We start from the raw sequence: 20,029 nt of genomic DNA, 5'->3' as shown, positions 1-20,029 counted from the left end.
GAAGAAACCAGCAGCGGAGTTCTCAATTAAAAGGAGCGGTCTTTTTATTCGCGGTCCAGTGGTAAGTGGCTATCCGTTTGCCGGGGTGCTTGGCATGGGCAATTGGACCACAAGACGTCCTGGGATGCGAGCAAAGAAGGTAAACTGGTTGTGCACACCAGTCGAGGGGAGAATACTCTCCAGCAGGGAGATCTCCTCTGTCGTTGGGAAGTGGCGAGTCGGTTCAGCAGGGCTCCACCGGTGGTGTCGTCGTAGCAGGTCGGCTCAGCTTCTCCCTCGTCAGATTTTTAGGTCCTGTTGCGACTTCTGAAGTTCCAGTCCCAAAAGCCCTGCTTTTATGCAGCACACCCTCATTCACTCAGCCTAGCTGTCAATCAAACATGCTAAGTGGTGAGCCGGCCGGCTCACCACTTGGGCCAATCACACAAGAGTGCGACTTGAGTTACCAAGGTAACTCAGTCCAGGGTGCCTAAACCCCCTCCCACACCCCCTGTGGTACCCAGACAGAGTGGCACCACTTTTGGAGGCTTCTGTGGAGAAGCCCGCCAAAAAGTGGAACAAAGGGCTCGACCTTTGGTTTGGAGTTACAGAGGCGAACACAACGCCATTTTAAAACCAAGTTCTGGCAGAAAATACCAACCGGTGAATTAATATTAAATTAATAAACCGGCGGTATGTTAGAGGCTATGTTAAAAAGTATTAGCCTCGAACAATGGGAAAATCCCATAGAGATATATTCGCGGTTGAATATAAAAAGTAGTATCCACTGCCACCAGCCAAAACTCGACGAGGGGGGGACGGGACAGTGCCCCCTCGAACAACAGACCCAGGGGCAATCGAATTGCCGCTACCAGTACGTCCACAATATGATGGTTTGTACTGGTTCTGTTAGCAATTTGGGACTAGTAAAGCCAATGGTGACTTTACATGCCCGGGGAGACAGTAGTCAGTCCCAGGGTATGGAGTCTATGGTGGCGGGTCACTATGACACCCCTGTGTTACTGCACGGAGGGTGCTGTGTAACACACATAAAAAAAACATATGAGACATTATGGAGTAAAAGACCCCATAGCCCATGAAACACATTAATATTCAAAGGAACACCATATATCATGTCCAAGAGTGGGAGGAAAAGAGTCTCACTCTTGGCAGGAGAAAAAACAAACTCCAGAAATCCAGCAAAGCTGCTGGGGGACTCACTAGGTTAAGAAATTTAGCCTAAACAGAGAATTCTCCCTAACACTCCTTCTCTCTGGGTCTCGCCAGTGTAACTGAGAGCAAAAGGTCCTCAACTGCGTTAACATTTTATGCCAGATTACGACTGTTTGTTTTGAAGGTTGTCTGGTTTATGTTGCTCTCTGAATGCTTAAAGGTGAGTCATATGATCCGATTATTTGCATTATTAAGGAGGTTGAACATGGAAAGGGCCTTTGTGCATTTCCTGGTCAAATGATTTTTCTGTCTCTTCCAACAAAGGTCATTAATGGGTCTCACAAACTGGCAGCCCAATGAGCTAGGTGGTTACTCTGTGTGTCTTCTGTGACAAAGTTTCATGCGTTAGTCTGGGTGGGGAAACTGGGGCAACCTTGGGGGCTTGATGCCACCACCAGCTCTGCAACGAAAGCCCTAGAGGCGGTATAGGGAGGAAACATCTGGTAAGCAACAGCCTAGAATCTCATACCCCCTGCCTAAACTGTAATAGGTCCGGTCATGTGCATCGGAGAGGGAGAAAAGACATCACAGAAGATGACTGTTCAATTCCCAAACCTAGGCCAATCCTTATCATGCTACCATATAGAATAAACAGGAATTAATGTGTTTGGTTTCGCAGTGGACAGTGTCGATATCCATGATCCCTTGGTTCACTTCAAAGAACCTCTTTTTAAATAGGGTAGCAGACCCTTATAGAAATCATGGTGGGTCCAAGGTTTACTACAAGAATGAAAACCCAAGAAAGTGCAGATGAGTAATGCCTACCTTGCCCTATGCTAAGGTGGAATTTCCCTACCTAAAGAAACTAAGGATCGTCTGCATCAGGAAGTTCAAAGTAAAACATCTGTCTGTGTCTAAAAAAACCTATACTTGCCCTCACAACTAACTGCATACAATGTGTAGGGATGTCAGCATCAAAATGAATAGTGTTCAAAGTAAAGTTCAGAGCTTCCTCTAGCTCTTTGGCTTGCAATCAGCTTCCCTTCCCCAAATTCAAAGTAGTTTGTCAAGCTTTCAAACACTTGACTACAAAATCACAAAAAGGTCTTTGCACAACACAAGCTTCTTTATAGGTGTTTTCATTGGCTTTTCCATTCAGGTGCCCCCAGTTTAGGCACAGTAGTTGGGTCACACAGTCCACCCATTACAGGTCACACAACCGGTAGCCCCAGTGTTAGGCAAAGTTTGTATGCAGTGCCCTCTGGGAACACTACAAACAACTCTGACTACAGGTATATGCAATCCAACCTTTGGTATAAGATTTAACTACACAGTTTTGGTAGCGTGTTGAACAGCCAGGCTTATCTGAAGAGGGGAAATGTGAGCTGTAGTGGAGTTACACAAAGATTTACAGTTACAAGTATTCAAATAAACTCTTATACTCAAGGTTTCTTGCATAAACAGTTATTACTTAATTTATTTATCAGTCACTTATAAAGCCTTCTTCAGAAGGGAGCAAATATAATATTAACACACAAATACACTTCAATACTGCACACTCTGAGTTTCTGAATCAGTAAAGAGCCTTTTGGGATGGCCCAAAGACACAACCTACACCCACAGGTGACTTCAATAACAAGGGTGTTGCGGACATTAATATCTTACTGTTGGCATTCAGAATACTCTTAAAAGTTGGTAAAAGGCAAAGGTTATTAGAACACAAGAGATCACAAGGAACAAGTTACTTACCTGTAACTGTTGTTCTCCAGCATGGGTCTGGCATGGATTCACATGCTCATGAATATTCCCTGTCGTCAGGCTGGGAATCCTCGGTAAAGAAAAAATCAGTATCAGTTTCGTTTCTGATCTGTCTTTCGTAGTAATAACCAATCACTGATCTCTGCGTCATACTGACCACAGCCAATGACTGCCCTCTACCTAAGCCCCGCCTCTGGCAGCCATCTTCAGATTTGGAAGCACGTGAAGTGGCAGTATGACCAAGTGAAGAGCCGCAGAGGGGTAGGCGGGAGGGTTCGCATGTGAATCCATGCCAGACCCATGCTGGAGAACAACAGTTACAGGTAAGTAACTTGTTCCTTCTCCAGCATGGGGTCTGGCATGGATTCACATGCTCATGAATAAAGAATACATAGCAGTACACACATGCACAACCACGGGAGGTGGCAAAGGCTCAACATTAAGCATTACATCAAACTCAACATTAAGCATCTTACCTCCTCACCAGGCTCACCTCAGGCGAACAGGTTGCGCAGCACTGCTTGGCCGACCCTGGACGCCTCCCTGGAATCCCGGTCGACGCAGTAGAATTTCGTGAAGGTGTGCGTCGACCTCCACGTAGCAGCCCTGCATATGTCCAGCAGGGGCACACCAGATAGGAACGCCGTGGTAGCTGCGATCGCTCTGGTGGAATGGGCTCTCGGACGGCCAGGCAGCGGTCGGTTTGCCAACCGTTGACAGTACATGATACAGCCGGAGAGCCATCTGGAAATGGAAGCCTTCGAGAGAGCCTTCCCCTGATTGACAGGTCCAAAGTTCACAAAGAGTTGTGACGTCTTCCGAAAACACTTTGTGCGGTCTACGTAGAACTTCAGCGCTCTAGCCACATCCAGCGAGTGCAAAGTCCTCTCAGCCGGCGACGAAGGCGACGGGAAGAACACAGGCAACACCAAGGGTTCGTTGAGATGGAAGTCTGACGCTACCTTGGGCATGAAGGAGGCGTCCTGAGCACTACCCTCGTGTCGTGAAAAGTCAAGTACGGGGCCTTGTAGGAAAGGGCCTGGATCTCCCCCACTCGTCGTGCGGAGGTGATGGCCACAAGAAACGCCGTTTTCCACGACAGAAATTTCAACGGGGCCGAGTGCAGAGGCTCGAACGGAGGTCCCATGAGCTTGGTCAGCACCACGTTGAGCTCCCACGCAGGGGCCGGAGCCTTCACCGGCGGGAACGATCTGAACAGTCCCTTCATGAACTCTTTCACCAGACGATGAGACCACAAGGACGTCCGCCCCGTGGTTCTGGTGTATCGGGAGATCGCAGCAAGATGAATCTTGATGGACGCGTGTGCCAGTCCAGCTTTGGCCAGCGTCAGCAGGTACGGCAGTACTTGGGGAGCCGTAATCCGTAGAGGGTTAATCTTCTGTGCGTGGCACCAGACAGAGAACCTCTTCCATTTGTGTCCGTAGCATTTAAGAGTCGAGGACGCCCTGGCCTTTGCAAGAACCTCTCTGCAATCGGCCGGTATGTCGTATCCTCCAAACTCTAGCGCTGCAGGAGCCAGGCCTGCAAGTTCAGCGATTTCGGGTCGTGGTGGAGGATGGCGCCTCCTTCCCTGGAGAGTAGATCCGCGTCCACCGGCAGCTTGATTGGTGGGGACGCTGACAAGTCCAGAAGGTCCGGGAACCATATCTGCCTCGGCCACGCAGGTGCGACGAGGATCATCCTGCACCGTGACCTCTTGAGCTGGTTGACGAGCCGGATAAGCAGTGGCAAAGGAGGGAACGCTTAGAGGAACAGGCCCTCCCAGGGGAACGAGAAAGCATCGCCCATGCTCCTCGCCTGGGGAAACCTGCTGGCGAACCTCAGGCACTTGGAGTTCGTCGCCGTCGCGAACAGGTCGATCTGGGGTGTGCCCCACCGCCGGAAGAGGCGATCCACTAGATCCTGCCGTAGCTCCCACTCGTGGCACGAGCGCAGCTCCCTGCTGAGTGAGTCGGCGATGGTGTTTTTTATCCCTGCCAGATGAAACGGCACCAGAAATATCCTTTGGGCGACGGCCCAATGCCACAGGTCCTGCGCCTCCTTGGACAGTGCTGGGGACCTGGTTCCGCCCTGTTTCCTGATGTAAAACATGGTGGTGGTGTTGTCAGTGAAGATCCTCACCACCTTGCCCTTGAGGGACGGAAGGAAGGACATGAGGGCCCAAAACACTGCACGGAGCTCCAGGACGTTGATATGTAGGGATTTCTCCGTCGGGAGCCAAAGGCCTCTTGCGTGCAGATTTTCGGTGTGCGCTCCCCACCCTTCCAGGGAGGCATCCGTGGTCACTGTCTCCTGGTGGGCTGGGGTCTGGAAGTCCATGCCCGCCGTCAGATGCGCGCGGGTGCCCCACCACCGGATCGCTCGTCGGAAACTCTCGAGTGTGATCCTTTCCTCGAAGCTGCCCGTCGTTTGGATCCAGCGCGCGTCCAGGAACTCCTGCAACGGGCGCATCCGGAGCCTGCACATGGGAATGAGGTAGATGCAGGAAGACATCATTCCGAGGAGGGACTTGATGGACCTCACCTTGGCCGCGTCGGCCACCAACATCCGCTGCACCTTGCCCAGGATGGTCCTGGTCCTCTCCTCCGACGGGGAGGCCAGAAGGGACACTGTGTTGAGCCTCGCTCCCAGAAACAGAGCGTCTTGCGCGGGTACCAGGTGGGATTTGGCGTAGTTCACGGAGAATCCCAGGTCCGTGAGAAGTTGGACGGTCCTTGCCGTGTGAACCACGGCGAGCTCCCTCGTCTTGGCTCGGATGAGCCAGTCGTCCAGGTAGGGGTAGACGTGGATCCCCTCGCGGCGCAGCTGCGCCGCCACCGGTGCGAGGCACTTGGTGAACACCCTGGGTGCCGACCGTAGTCCGAAGGGGAGGGCTTTGAACTGGTAATGACGCCCTTGGACCACAAACCTGAGGAATTTTCGGTGCCCCTTTAGGATGGGAATATGGAAGTAGGCATCCTCCAAATCCAACGACGACAGGAAGTCTCCTTCCTCCAGCTGACCCAGGACGTGCTGGAGGGTGACCATCCGGAACTTTTGCGCCTTGATGAACTTGTTCAGACGTCGCAGGTCCAGGATGGGGCGCCATCCCCCCGTCTTCTTCTTCACGAGGAAGTATCTCGAGTAAACTCCGGAGCCCCGAAGCCTCTATGGGACGAGTTCGATGGCGCCCTTCCTGAGCATCGCCTTTACCCCCAGGAGAAGTTGAGGGACGTGAAGTTCTTTCCTGGCCACGGGGGGGGACGCGCGGACACCTTCTTTGAAACTCGAGCGCGTGGCCCCGGGCCAAGGCGTCCAGCACCCAACGGTCGGTGGAGATGGACTCCCACACGCTGACGAAGCTCGCCAGCCGGCCTCCCACCGGGGTGCTTCGGTGGGGGCCCGACCCCACGGCCGGTTCAATCCTGCTTCGACGAGGCTTTGCCGCCTTGACCTCCTTGGCGACGACGGCGGGGTCCACCAGACTTGCCTCGTCCTCTGTAGGCCTCCTGAGACGACGAGCGGGCCGCTTGACGGTAGGTGGAGAAACCGCCGCCGGAACCTTTGGAGGCGCCCTTGCCTCCGCTGCTCCGAAAGGGCGTCCGTCGTTGTTGCAGAACTCCAAGGGCCCGGGCCGTCTCGGTGTCCGCTTTAATGGCCTGAAGGGAATCGTCCACTGTTTTCCCAAACAGGTTGTTCCCATCGAAGGGCATGTCCAGGACTCTGGTCTGAACGTCTTGACGGAAGTCTGTAGCCTTGAGCCATCCACGGCGCCTAAGGCAAACGCCGTTGCCCAACTGGCGGAACCCAGTGTCGGCGATGTCCGTCGCAACGGTAATGGCGTGGTCCGAAGCCACCTCACCTTCCTGCAGGATCTCCAGGGCCTCTGCCCTCTTGTCGTCCGGCAAGAAGTCCAGCAGGGGAGCCAGTTTGTACCAGAGCTCCCTGTCATAGCGGGCCACGATAGCCAAGGCGTTGGCCGCTTTAATCGTCATCGCTGCAGACGAGATGACTCTGCGTCCCATAGCGTCCAATTTCTTTCCCTCGCCGTCCGGTGGGGAAGTCGATGTGGAGGCCGCACCCCCCCCGCTTTTTTCCTGGCCGCCGCGGAGACGACGGAGTCCGGAGTAGGCTGCGCCCGGAGGCACAGGGGAGCCGTGTCCGGGACCCGGTACTTCTTCTCGTACCGGTCTCTTCTAGCTGGCGTCGTGGAAGGGTTCTTGAGGAGGGTGAGGCCCTCATCCCAAATGTCGGACCGTCTTCCTCTTGGCCTCGCGCCGCTGATAAAGGAAACCTTCCTTCTTCTTCTCCTCAGGGCAGAGTTGGAAAAGCTCGGATGCCCTGGTGATCATGGAGTGGAACGATCCAATCTCGTCGGGCGGAGAAGCCCTGGTGGGAGGCGACGACGGTACATCCTCGTCGTATACCTCGTCGTCCGTACCCGTCGTTGCCGTGTCAGTCCCCGTATCATCCCCTCGGGTGGACGGGGAGGAGGGCTGGAAGGGGCGCGACGGCTGAAAAGGAGGCGGAGGGTGGATCCTTCTTTTCTTGGTAGGGGGAACACCAGAAGGTCCCGGTTCTGGGTCCCCCGACGGGAGAGGTTCCGTCGGCAACGGTAGTCTCGTCCTTATCTCTGAGCATAAGGACTGTATAGCCAACAAAATGGCCGCCGAGTTGTCTCGCGGCGCTGGCAGAGGGGAATCTGACGGGCGATCAGGGGCCCCGTCGGTACCCTCGACGATGTCGTTGTCACCTGGGTCGGGATCCATCCCGACGGGCCGGTCTTCTTCCACGCCGAGGCCGTGGCTTAAGACCTCGACCAGCTCTTCCTCCGAGGTTGAGGCCGAATCTACGACGACGCCCTGCCCCCCCTTTTTCTTCCCCACGGGGGATTTCACGGGGGTCCTATCGATGGGCACAAAAGAGGACTCCCTCCGAGGTGGCAGGGAGACTCTGAGCCCCGAGGTCGCCACCACTGGTGTAGCCTCCACAGGCTGAGCCAGGGCCGCCGCGACAGTTTCGATAGAGGGCTTGGCCGGATGGATTAAGGCCTTCACCACCTTAGGTGCGCTCACCGCCTTATCCTTGAGGGGGGGGACACTGCCTCGCTCCCCCTCCGCCTTCGAGCTCGACCGGGGCCTCTCCAGGAGCTTCGCCGGGTGCTCGGCCTTCCTCTTACCCGACCCAGAGCGTTGGCTCGTGGTTGATGGTGCCGGGGAGGGTGCGCCCTGTCTGGCGCCCGTAGAGCCCGACCGTTCGGCGCTCCCGGTGCCAGCGGACTCGCGGTGCTTGGCCTTATGTTGTACCCCCGTCGCCGGGGCGTCCTCAAAGGTCTTAGAAGACCGCTCGGATTTCTTCCTCTTCTTCTCGCCGGACGGGCTCTTCCCTTCCAGCCAGTTGGCGAGACGTTGATGGCGGTCCTTCATGGTCCGCTCCGACATGTTGCCGCAAAACGCACAGTCCTTCTCCACGTGCGTCTTGTCCTCATGTAGGCAGTAAAGACAAAAAGAGTGTTCGTCCTCCTTGAAGACGTTCTGCAGCTGGCATCCAGGGCAGACCCTGAACAGCTTTCCGGGCGTCGAGCTTCCCTTCTCCTGGGCCATGACCGGGCCTGAGAAATTTCTGGAGTCCTCCAAAAGCGTAGCTCGACGAAATCTTCACCCTTGAGGGGCGCAGACGAATCCGACACGGGTCCCCGTTGATCGGATGGAGAGTCGGTGGAGCTTGAGGCTCTTTTGACCGAAAAAACGAAGTTTTTGAGAAAAAACGTGAAAAAATAGCACTAACGCTCGAGAGCAATAGCACGAGGATCCCAACACATGAACGTGCGGTAAAAATCTGAAGATGGCTGCCAGAGGCGGGGCTTAGGTAGAGGGCAGTCATTGGCTGTGGTCAGTATGACGCAGAGATCAGTGATTGGTTATTACTACGAAAGACAGATCAGAAACGAAACTGATACTGATTTTTTCTTTACCGAGGATTCCCAGCCTGACGACGGGGAATATTCATGAGCATGTGAATCCATGCCAGACCCCATGCTGGAGAAACATTCTTAAGAAAGGCAAATGCTTTTATATCCTCTTAGAAGAGTCATACAATTCAATAGGCAAAGCCAAAGTCAATAGGCAAAAGTCTTGTATAGGGTGGAGCACTTCTGGTAAGTAAATGGAAAAGTCTTGGCACAAGTTCTTAGGAGTCTTTGATGAAAAGAAGAATGAAATGTAGGGCCACAAGCTGATTAGACTTGTGAGTTGTGGAAGTTACAAGCACTTCTACAGTAAGAGGTAGTTCTCTTAGACTTGTTTTACAGTACCTAAGCAATGAAGAAAAGATGCAGCTGATGACTTCTGTTCCTGGGCCTCAGTTGTGGGGACAAGAGGGAGGACGCCGGGGGACTCCTGCTATGCACTGGGACAGTCAAAACTTGCAACTGGCAAACTTCACTTTCAGTGGCTGTTTCGTGTTTCAGCTCCTTGTGTCTACTGCAAATAGACACAAAGTGGTTCCTAGCTGTTGAGGTGGACTTTCCTTGCTTCTGGGGTCCCACACTCTGTTGAGGGGGTTCAGGCTTGGTCGGCCCTGCTTCTTGGGAGTTTGGAGGATCTTCCAAAAGCACTAGGACAGCTTAAAAGCAACACACACAATCTGGTGTTCCTCTGGCTTTACGGTTTCCAGCAGCAACTCTGTGGAAATTCAACCAGCTCCGACATTGATGTCCAGGTGGCTTACTTTGGAGTTGCTTGGTCCCACCAAATCAATGGGAGAAGTCGTCCTTGCAGGGGCTTCTCGGTCGATGCAAACTTGGCGTTTCGGCACTGCAGCAGGGCTTCACTGGGCAAACCAATGTTCCAGGAGTTGCAGCAGGCGTCCTCTTCAAGCTCTTCTTTGGTTCCTTCGTCCAGTGGTCGAATCTGCCTTCCATGCCAAGAGACTCGCTTTTTATTCAGTTCTCTTTCATTCATTCAGACTAGCTGTCAATCACGCAGCAGGGAGGCTGTCCTTGCCAGACAGTCAGCCAGCCAATCACCACAGAGAGCATTTGGGTCTCCTAGGAGACTAAGCACAGAGTTTTGGGCACCTCCCTCACTTCCTGCCTACCCCAGACACTGGAGCCAGAGGCAGGCTTCACTCCTGAATACCGCCAAAGGCGAAATGAACAAAGAGACCAAACCTGGTTTGGCACGCAGAGAAAATCTCTAGAAGGACATTTCCACAAAGAAATGGCGAAAAAAAAAAACGGGGGCCTTTTTGTCCACGATGGCTCCTGCGTCATTTTGAAAAAGATGGCTCCCGCGGTTGCTTTACCGGAGCTTCGAACGTAGCCCGCGCTAACTGCAAACCATGGTAGTACAAATGAAACCACTGCCACCAGCCATTCAGTGAGGAAAGGGTAACATAAAAAATGTGACATGAGGATCTAGACACGGGGGATACTAAGTAAACCATCCAGCACTCTATTGTAAGATACTGCGTGCTGGGTCTAGAAGATTACAATGGTAAGTAAAGTCAATTTCACTTTACTGCTCTGGGAAACAGTAGTTTATCCCAGAGAAGGTATTTAAACCTTTGGGAAATCTGAAAGACTTCCCTGTGCCACTGCACTGAAGGTGCTGTGTGACACAATGTAAAAGATGATGCCTATGAAGTTTGTCAGACTCCATAACCAAAAGAAACACAGAGGTAAAATTCACATTACAATACATGAGAGAGTGGGAAAAAGGGTCACACTCTCACCAGGTTAAAGAAATCAAGTCCTCAAACTCCTGCAAAGTTGCTGGGGATCTCTAAATTGGAGGGAATTGGCACATCTCTGAGAATTCTCCCTAAGACCCACCTTGACTGCTTTTCCATTAACACCAGTCCACTGCTTCCCCTCAGCAGAGAGGTTTGCCTATGTCACATGTGTCACACTCTACTGAAACTGTATTGTGGCTTGGTTGGCCATCATGCACTTTTTAAGTTCCCTTGGCTCTTGCCATCGGTATTCAAAATGCCTTGCTTTAATTTCTTTCAGTATTCAAAATGATTATATTAATGTCCATAGCTTGGCACTCACTGGTTGGACTTACAGCTCCTTGCAAGGTTCTCCGCCACCATGGACTTCTGTCTCGCTGTGCGGTCTCTGCAGTCTTCTCCCGGCACTCTTCGGTGGTTCACGCACACCGAGTAGTGCTTCCTCAGCAAAGCAGGACTCACACAACGGTTTCTCCAAGTCCTGCCGGCCTCCTTCTTACGGCTTACTACTGGTCTCCAGCGTCCTGTACCTTCGCTTCCCGCTGCATACGCTCTGCACTTTTCCACATGTCTTGAGCGGTCCTCCAGCCATGCCGTCACACCGGAGAGACCTGCCTGCACCCAGCAGTTTGTGGGCGTTCTCCCACAGCTGACTCAATTTCATTCGGGATTCTAGCTTTTAATGCTCCAGTCTCCATTCTCATTCCAAAAAGGACTAGACCTCTCTCCATTAAAGCGGTAGTCCTGCTTTGCTCTTGTCCTCCTCCTCGTCCCAGTGCTTGGCTGGGGTTAATAAGTGCTTGTTTTCATCAAGTGAGGATGTGTTGTTCTAGGTGTTCTCTTCTTCGTCCAGGGAAAGGGCAGGACAAAAGCCCATAAAGGCTGGAGGGATGGAGGGTTTGTGGTGAAAAGGAAAATGGGGGATGCCATGTCTCACCTAAGGACGTCCTCTCACCACTCCCCAAGTCTCCTCCACCCATGTGATCCTCCCTCGCATATCCACCCCAAGGATCCGGATCCAAGAGCGATGGCCTTTCCCTGGCCACTTGAGAATAGGATACTGGGGGAAAAGAAGTGTCCTGCAGCCATCCCTACTGATAGGGGTGTATCAATCACATTTACTCCCTAAAAATAGTCAAAATAATCTAATAACAAATACGCCAAACAAAAAAAAGAGGGAACCCGGCACACAGAAGCCCCTACCCCTACTTTCAGCCTCAGAGCTCAATGAATATATTTTGACCAGTAGTAGACAGTCACAAGAAGGAAATATTATTTACTGCCTGATAAGAGGTAAAATCTTATCTTTTAATGTCCACGAATGCAATGAAAAATGGATTACAAAACAGTTAAAACATTTTTATTTTACCCGGAATGTTCTCTAAACAATATTTGTATTCCATATATTGCAAAAGAGAGTGAAAAATATCCCCACTTCAAAATCTTATCTGGAGCACTGCCTGCAGGCCTTTGTCCTCAATGGTACACTGGCCTGACCCGAAAGGGAGCCTGGCATCCCAAACTGTGGACCATTTCTGGAGTGGCCAGGAGCCTTTTCCACATTCTTGGACAACTTTTTTTTTATTTTTTTTTTTATTTGTTTAGTTGCTGAACACAACTTTTCAAAATACATGAACAAATGAAAATGTATAATGCACAATTCATACAGATTTCTTGTTTAATCATAATAAAATTGAAATTACAACGACAGATAACACATTGGTCTATTAAAAGAAATGGAGATAAACGAAAACAGGTACTACATTAATCCCTTAAAATGTCAAAATACACAACTAAAAAGATGAACAGATGATTACTAAGGTACAATCTCAAATCTTTTATAACCCATTTGGACTCAGTTATTGCTATCAGTTATATCATTTATTTTCAGACCTTATGTCAGGCATTATTGCTTCAAGAAAGTGGACTATTGCCACTTTTACCGCCAGTCTTGGGCATGAAAAGATTAATTGCCAAATTTCGTCATGGTTTAGCTGGGTTTTCATGACAAGTACATGCTGGAAAAAAAATGTGCGAATTGAGAGTAAACCAGTGCATGCTACCACAAGATGTAAGGATTCGGACTCTTGCTCATCCGAGCAGTATCGACAATGCCTTTGATTTTTAGGAATTAGTTTCCTTCTAAATAAAATGTCTCGAGTGGGCCACAGGTTAAACCTAAAGCGCATGTATTGGCTTCTGATATGAGGTGATGGACATTTAATAAGATATTCTGCCATTATCCTATATCTTTTTTGCCCAAAAAGAGCTACATCAAATTCCTTATAACATTCACAAGCTGTTAAATTACCTATCCAATCAAATTGGAAGAGTTTAATTTTGGCTCGACCGGGGTTGTTCATTAGTAGATCCAAATCTATGGAAGGCTCCGCCATAGCATTAAATACGATTTTGCATCACCATTTGCTGGAAAATGTGCTGGAGTTTGCCAGAAGATATTGGGCTACGATGCTCAAGATGTTGGACATTTGTACTCCCAATAAACATTTACGGAGTAACGCGCACATCTTCCACAGGACTTGAGGACAGTGAAGCCAACTCATAGCGTATCATGAGTAGCGGGGTGCATTTGGGTAAATGCAAGACTTGTTCCCAAAATTTGGACTCCAACTTATCCCATTCCTCTCGCTTCTCAGGGCAAAAAACTTCCATACCATATATCAATATTTGTGTTACTTTCATTTGGTAGAAAGTAAGTACATGTTTAAATGAATATTTACCAAATCTATATGCCAGTAACTTGGCGTGCAAGGTTAGAGCCTGTAGCCTGCATTGCAATTCCCGCTTGTGGGACTCTAGGTTGTTGTTGGAATTTTAAAACATGATCCCTAGATATTTGTATTGGGATACCACTGTTAGCTCTATATTTTGTAACCTTGGACAACTTTATAACACTTGTACTATTAAAGTAGCTGCTATTTTACTCACCCGTACAACTGTTGCCTACTGGTTCATATGCAAATTAGGAGGCCCGGAAACGTTTTTGACGTCCATGGCCCGCAAATCCTAGGGTCGGCATTTATGCCATCCCAAATAGCGGGCCAAATAGCCTTGTGACTACATAGGAAGTTAAAAAGATACTTGGACATAACTATTTTTGTAGACCGACATTGAACATGGTACCGTAAATCCTTTACTTTGATTGCCTTGAAACCTTAGATTCCACGTCGCTCAACACTGTGGGACTGAGTTTTTATCTAGTGCCAGGTTTAAAATTGACAAAGAGATGCATTTACATAGTCTAACCAGAAGATGGCAGCGTTATGCAAAGAATGGGAATACGCCTTCTTAAAAAGCTATTCAGACATTAGGACTACCGCGCGCCTTAGAGCCGTTTGCCAGTCTTATGTTCCGGAATGGCAACCTACTTTTACGTAAGCACTGTGTCCAAGCCACAAACCGATTGTAAAATTTTGTGCACAATACACGACGATATCAACAGAGGAATCGTGGTCATTGATACAGGAAAAGTCCATTACATCTGGTCAAAAATGAACTCTTGTGATCTAGAATGTTCTTTCCAATACTGAAAAGGCAAACTAACTGGAAAGAGTTAATGGAAATACAGTTCATGATTTTGGAATCCCAGAAAGCATCTACACCTCTCCTATTTGTGTACAACAATACTAATGTGTTTTTTGCTTCCTTGGCAAATTAGTACATTTTTGTCTTTTTTCTTGTTCTTCCTTTTTTGTGTTTTCTTCTTCTGCTTGGTCTGTTAAATTTATCTTTTCTATTCATTTTGATAAAAGCTTAAGGTTTTCGGAAGATAGTTTAGGGGCAACGACCTCGCATTGGGAGTAAGACAATGCATAGCAACACAGGTTCGATCCCCAGGTCCGCGCTTAGAAACCTCTGGGTATTAAGCGCGTTATAAATAACCAATCAATAAATCAATTGTAAAACCAAATGCTAATAAAAAAATAAAAATCATCTAATTAATAGATTTCCTGTGGTAGCTTGCGAAACTAGAGCCTGCGCCCCCTCATCAGAGTCTATGCCGTACAGCTTGACAATGGTTCAGTACTGGGGACTTGAATGTAGCCGCTTTGTAGCTTTTGGCAATGGGAACACGTACAAGATCTGCTGCAGCAGCATTTCTGCACAGAACGTCCTCTAGGATGCTAGAGAGCAATGTGTTCTCTTTTTTGGTAACATGCATAATGCATAAGACTAACGTACTAGCTATTTTATATTTGGTACCAGGGAAAACTTTGGTGAAAACCCCCACCATTTACAAATCTCACTTTTTGGTTTTCTACCCCCGTTTGTTCCGTCAAGACAAGTCAATTAAAGTCTAGACCTTGCAGAGAGGGATGATGCAGTCAGCTTTCGGCTTTATTCCTTCCAAATCCTACAGCCTTCTGTGTTGTGTAGTGCCCATTTAAGAAAGCGAGTCACGACCTCCCAAAAACAGGGGTTAATGCACAGGATAAAATGTGCAATTCCCTCCTGTGGCACAAAACTGAAAATGTATGCCACCTGCAGGCATACATTTAGTTACAGGTCTCTGATCTGTTAGGAGTACATCAAGGATATCGTCCGACAAGTCCCACTCCTTATGCCTCAGCCTCTCAGTAACTAAGCATGAAGGTTCAGAATGCTGAGGGTCGGGTGGAGGAACCAAATCCTCTGATTGGGAGAGTACATCGACTCTCCTTGGGAGGAGTCAGGGAGGGCAGATGGACATGTCCAGTAACTCAGTTACCAAGATTTTTGTGCCCTGTCTGGAGTGATCAAGATGAAGATGGTCCCAAATAGGCAAAATTGCCTGCAACCAGCGGAATGACAGGGGTCAAGGGGAATGCATAAAGGAGGTTGAATGACCATTTGACAGTCAGTGCATCCCCCAGAGCTCCCTGACAAGGAAATCCCCTGGGGCACAAATACCTGTGCTACCTGTTCAGACTGGAAGCAAATAGATCCACTTGCGGGGATCCCCAGTTAGAGAAAATCTCCTCTAGAACTTCTGGACAGAGCTCCCACTCATGGGAGGCCAATATCTGTCTGCTCAAGGCATCCGCTGTGACATTATGTCTCCTGGCAAGATGGGAATCCGTCAGAGCGCTATTCTCCAAAGCCCAGAATCACAGTTGCATTGCTTGTCTGTATAGCAGCAATGATCCCTCTGCAACTTGCTTGTTGAGGTAGTGCATGGCCACTGTGTTGTCAGTCAGGATCCGCACAGTCTTGCCCCACACAGAGAGGAGGAGAGCGAACAGGGTCACTTATCAACCTTAACTCCAGCAAACAGATATGCTCCTGAGAATCTGATGGAGATCACAGTCTACTGTGACGAATCGAGGGACTTCGTGTCCTCTCACCAATGGGGAGCCACCCCCTTTGGAACTAGTGAGGAACGCTTTCTCCGCCTAAAATCCCCTAGAGGGCAGTGGAAAGTGGGATCCTACTGGAGGTATCCCCCCCGTCCCCTTAAAGGACAGGCCCCTCCCTGTATGTATCACTCTCCCTTGTTCCAGCAAGCCAATGTCTTTATGGGTTATTTGGGAATCGCACCAAATCACTGCACAAATGTTTTACCCGGTTTGGTTACTGGCACTGTACTGTTGCCATCAAAAACAATGCAATGTTACATCTCCTTCCAGAGATGGATATAAAGGCCCCTTGATGCCGACACTAAGGCGAGCCAGACAGCGAGCTGGAGTGCAGCAAGACACAGAGGAGGGCCTGTTCCCCTTGAAGGTGGATTCAGTCCCACACAGACGGCATGAAGCGTGAATGAGAGAAGAAGCAAGCAGAGCGTTGCGCCCTGCAACCTGACGGAGAGCTGGAGAAGCTCGGCTCTGCCGCACCAAGAAGAGATGAGGCCACCTAAAACATTGTCGCCCACACCTGCTGGATCCAACGCCGAGGTCCTGTTGCAACTGATGGGAAACAGCAAGGCCTGCACATCAACACGGAAGACCCAAGTGAAACTGGAACAACACTGCCGTCTCCCCAGAGGAACATCGCTGCAATGAGCTAAGTACGCAATACATTCAGGGAACGAAGAGGACAGCGGACCAGCCCATAGATGCCCCAAGCCAGGTTGAGAAAGCGAAAGGCCCAAGAGGGGCTAAGGCATCAGATAGCCTGAGACGGGGTGATAATCCATGTATCCCACGCCAGGGTGAGGAGACTAAGAGCCCTAGAAGGGCTGAGGTGACAGACTGACAGCTAGAGTGTGAGAATCTGAATACCCCATGCCGGGGTGAGACTGAAAAGCACAAAGGGGGCTGAGAGAAAAGGGGCTGAGAGCCCAGAGAGCCCAAGAGTGGCTAAGAGAGCAAACAGCTGAGCAGATTTAGAGAGTGGATGCCCCACGAGGGTGTGTGAAACCTGAGATCCCAGGTAGGGGTGGGAACCGAAGGAGTTCCGAACCAAGCCAGGAGAGGTCCAACTCTTTAAGGACACTTGAAGAGACTCTGTTTTTGTTTTGTATAGAACTGAGCAATAGGGCTGGAAGCCTAGAGACATTCACGTTTCCCTTACAACACGGGCAGGTGGCCCTAAGGAAATCTATGTGCTGGAACTGTCCGGCGGTCAGGAACACCAGAGACATAGGTTGGTGACAAGCTGGGATAGTACATTTTGGGACAGAAATCAGCCGAATGAGCAGGAGACCCGTAAGTATGTTCATTTGCAGTTTTAGTTACTTTTTAGTGGTAGGGCTAGGATCAGGCCAGTTAGGTTTCTAGACAGAGGATAGCTTTACTTGTGTATGACAACCAGACGTGCACCCTTTTGGACTCTTTTCTTCCAATTTAGGGAGAAAAGTGGAAGGATTAGACATGGGTTTTCACATCAAAATAAAAGCTTTTCATAAGTGTTGTCCACCTCCCGATTCCGATTTACCACACCGCTACCGGTCAGCTCTGACAGGTTAGCGCCCCAACCCATCAGAGATGCATCAGTGATCACTGTCATTTGGGGCCTGGGCTAATAAAACAACGAGTCGCTCAGCAAGTTTTCTCTCATGGCCCACCACACAAGCTCTTAAGCCACTTGGGTCAAAACCTACAGGAGGCCCTTGACAACGGAGCAGCACTTGAAGTGATCTCAGGTGCAGCCAAGCTTCTGGACCCACTAGGATGCAGGAGGCCAGCAGGCCTACTAGGCGCAGAATTGTCCCTATGATTGGAGGACATTGATCAACTGAGAAAAGTTTGCCATTTGGTCCTCAGGCAGGAATGCACTGCCCAGGCAGGTGTCCAATTAGAGGGAATGGGACAGGAAAACCCAAGACATTTTGAAGTTCAGGCAATAGCCTAACCTGTGCAACAGAATGCATGTATGGAACAGGTACTCTGACAATAGGTCGGGGGAGCTAGCTCAGTCGAGTCAGCCATCCAGGTAGGGAAAGAAATCATTGCTCATCTCCTGCAGCAAGCCGCTTTGCAGTCTTCACAACCGCCTGACCTTGACTGCATGGATCCAAGACCAAAATCTGCCGGTCGCAATCAGTGCAAGGTTTGAAACCCAAAGCTTTTGCTGGATTGGACAGGACGACAAATAAACATTTAGAAAAATGGTGTGTTACTGAAGCAAATAGAGTGCGCAAGAAAAAAGAACTGAGGTCACGGCGTGGCTGCCTCAATATATACTGGCCCAAGGTCATGTCTGGTGTGGGGCACATGGAGGTGTCGGGTGGTGCCGACACGGAGCTGTGCTGCGCCCCCTGATGAAGGAAAGGTTTCCAAAGAACAGCTATGCTGTGGAAAGGATATCATAGATGTGGAATCCGTGGGAGGAAGGAATCCATTAGAATGACTCATTTACCCATACTTTGAAATAGCACGTGTCAGCATGCTGCAGGTGGCTTAAATTTGTGTACAAAGAGTGATTTTGGCCTCCATGCACCCAACATCAAGTTGAAACAACCAATAACAGAAATATGGCCCGTAAGAGAATTGGAAGCACTTCAAGTAACCTCAACTTACCTTGGGGAATCCTGACTCATCACACTCCTTAATCATAGCAATATAGTCCATAGACCTTGCTGCAATAAATTCAGCTCTAAACGCAGACATCACAGAATTCAAGAGCAGGGCACTAGAGGGAACACATTAAAAACACAAAAAAATTCAAACTAAATTGCTGTACACTCCTCATACAGTGCAGACCAAAAGCATGGACTAGAACTGATCAAGCCACATCTTAAACCAGAAAAGAAGTGTGTTATGCTGAACATTACTACGCAAACTGATACGACATATGACTAAAAAGCATTCACTCTATTCTTATAATATTGGGCCATGTGTAACACTTCACTCTGTGATTTTGCTTGCCATGCACTCTCAGATGTCATTATTAAATTTTGAATTTTCGGTAACAACCCTCGTACATACTTATCAACAAACAACCTCTTCCCTGGTTCAGTACTCAAATCTTGACCACTGAAATCTGCAAATACTTCTTCAAATCGATTAAGATAATAGACCAGCAATGGCTCCCGTTTCTCAAATTTTACAGGGAATGACAAGCGCAACAGTAACAGCCACGGTTCTGTAGCAGTGCCAACCCCTCACATAGGTAACACAGTCAGCGAGCTAATCTTAATAAGTCCCATAGTCCACCGATTAGCTCCAGCTCCCCTTAACACAGCCCCCCAGACGGGATAAGCACAAGAAATAGACCCCCCGCGTCATGCTCCCACAAATAGGGTTAAGGGGGTGGAAGGAAAATACAAAACTCATTGTCACTGATGAAGCCAAACAACCTTGATGTTCTCACAACTCTGCCATACTTAGCTATACTTAGCCAATTGATCTTTGACCTCTCTGGCCAGCCCCGGAGAGGGAGTGGGCTGCGGGGGTGGGAATAGGGTATGGGCTATTTGTCTCTCTTACTTCTTACTTTTTTCTTCTAATCTTTATTGCTATCCACCCTCTACCTCCCCTCTTCCACTCCCTATAGGCTTTTCGAGTGGTAGGGGTCCTCTCCTAATGCCTGTCTTCTTGAAAAAGGAAAATGTTCTTTATGTGATCGTATTGTTCAACATGCAAAGTGTTCTGGTTATTTTTTCTCTACAGCCCCTCGGCCAATGTAACTCTTGATCACAATAAAAATATATTTAAAAAAAATAATAATAATCTGTCGCGACTTCATCTTTACCCTGCACACAAGCCGTTAATTTGTCCCACACAATCCTTCTCTCAGGTACTATAATTTTCAATTTCTGTACTATTCGTGCTGGTAAGGCCAACATGACCGGTGGCGGTTTTTCGCCAGCTTTTCTGTCTGCATCACTTATAATCAAATTTTGCCATGTATCACCCAGGATACCAATGTCATCTGTATTCCTAATCTGTTTCCATAGGTCTAGTGGAAGAATCACGGGAAATAATAGGTCAATATCACTCAT

At 49.2% G+C, this 20,029-nt stretch overlaps 1 protein-coding gene across 3 annotated transcripts in view; it reads right to left on the bottom strand.

Moving 5' to 3' along the window:
* VPS35L (VPS35 endosomal protein sorting factor like) overlaps nucleotides 1-20,029 on the bottom strand; it is a 1,734,364-nt gene that overhangs the window by 864,271 nt on the left and 850,064 nt on the right. For all 3 annotated transcript variants that reach the window (XM_069647157.1, XM_069647156.1, XM_069647158.1), the window contains exon 16: nucleotides 18,606-18,717. In XM_069647157.1, coding sequence (XP_069503258.1) covers nucleotides 18,606-18,717 — 112 coding nt within the window. The remainder of the gene's footprint in view (nucleotides 1-18,605; nucleotides 18,718-20,029) is intronic.

Source organism: Ambystoma mexicanum, chromosome 2q (assembly GCF_040938575.1).
Source record: "Ambystoma mexicanum isolate Mex_15411 chromosome 2q, UKY_AmexF1_1, whole genome shotgun sequence".
NCBI classification, from domain to species: Eukaryota; Metazoa; Chordata; class Amphibia; order Caudata; family Ambystomatidae; genus Ambystoma; species Ambystoma mexicanum.
Note: the sequence above shows the minus strand (reverse complement) of the source record. Positions and strands in the feature narration are given on the sequence as shown.